General features: G+C 45.2%; 1 protein-coding gene across 1 annotated transcript in view; it reads left to right on the forward strand.

Annotated features, from left to right (window-relative positions):
- Positions 1–685: 685 nt before the first annotated feature.
- The window catches only part of LOC119586733 (hemolymph lipopolysaccharide-binding protein-like), a 2,237-nt gene continuing 1,886 nt past the window's right edge, over positions 686–1,036 (forward strand). Inside the window, exon 1 of the mRNA XM_037935460.1 lies at positions 686–971. Within this exon, the coding sequence (XP_037791388.1) occupies positions 686–971 (286 nt within the window). The remainder of the gene's footprint in view (positions 972–1,036) is intronic.

Consider the following 1,036-nt stretch of genomic DNA (forward strand, 5'->3'; position numbering starts at 1 on the left):
CACAATCACTTGCAGGGAAAAGAAAGGATCAGTATAAATCTAAACATGAGAGACCGAGGAAGTAATGACGGCACCGGTGATGGTTTGCGCTTCATAAATATTTTCGTCGTACATGCTTTAGGTCACGAAGCCACAACACCGAAAGCAGGCTCGTCCATATTTTTTGCTTTCGAATTGTTTTCCCTGTAATTAGGTACATATATATTTTTTGTTGTCTTTTTATCGCCTTAGTTTCTATGCTTTGTTTTGTTTTTAGCTGTGTTTGTGCCTCAGTGGTTTATGTGTGTTCAGTACCCGCCGTGTGGAGGAGACATCTGGTTCTTCAGAATGCCCTCTTTGGCAAACGTAAGTATAAGACTTCATTACCATTATTACATATGATATATTTAGTATTGTTGTTTTTGTTTGCTGATGTTATATTGTTAGTATCAATTTCCCTAGTAGTAATTCTAGTGATTAATATTAATAATTCCGTATTGATGACGGTATATAAGATTACTATTTTTCGAATGCGTCTCATTTGTTCTCCAAGTTTATTGAAGGATAGTAAGTAGAGATTTCGATACCTACTGTCGGCAAAGTATCACATGGTAAGATGCATGCCTCGGTAAAACTTACTACCTAGTGTAACGCTATACTTCAGCGTTATTTGTAAAGTACCATCGATTTCCAGTTGAAGTCTTTGATGCACGGTGTCAATTTGAGCTTGGTGTTGACGCTTCTCTCGACGAGTGCCGCGTCGGCCGGGTCGGGCGACGTCACCAGCGTCGGCACCATGTGGCAGGCGACGACGGTGCCCGCGATACTCGCCCCCACCGAGACGATCAGCCTGGGCAGCGAGCTGTTTTGTGCCTACCAAGCAAGTCAAAGGGCGTGGTGCAGCGCATACTGCTTCGTCGGCGGCGTCTGCAGCATGTACGTCGAGGAGATCCCAGCGGAAAAGACGACCTCCTCCTGCAAGACGACTTCCCGTAGGTGAACGTCGCTCGTTGGACGCGGCAGAGGACAGGCCTTGAATCAGGCTTGCAAGCAGTCA

This window comes from Penaeus monodon, chromosome 21 (assembly GCF_015228065.2).
Source record: "Penaeus monodon isolate SGIC_2016 chromosome 21, NSTDA_Pmon_1, whole genome shotgun sequence".
NCBI classification, from domain to species: Eukaryota; Metazoa; Arthropoda; class Malacostraca; order Decapoda; family Penaeidae; genus Penaeus; species Penaeus monodon.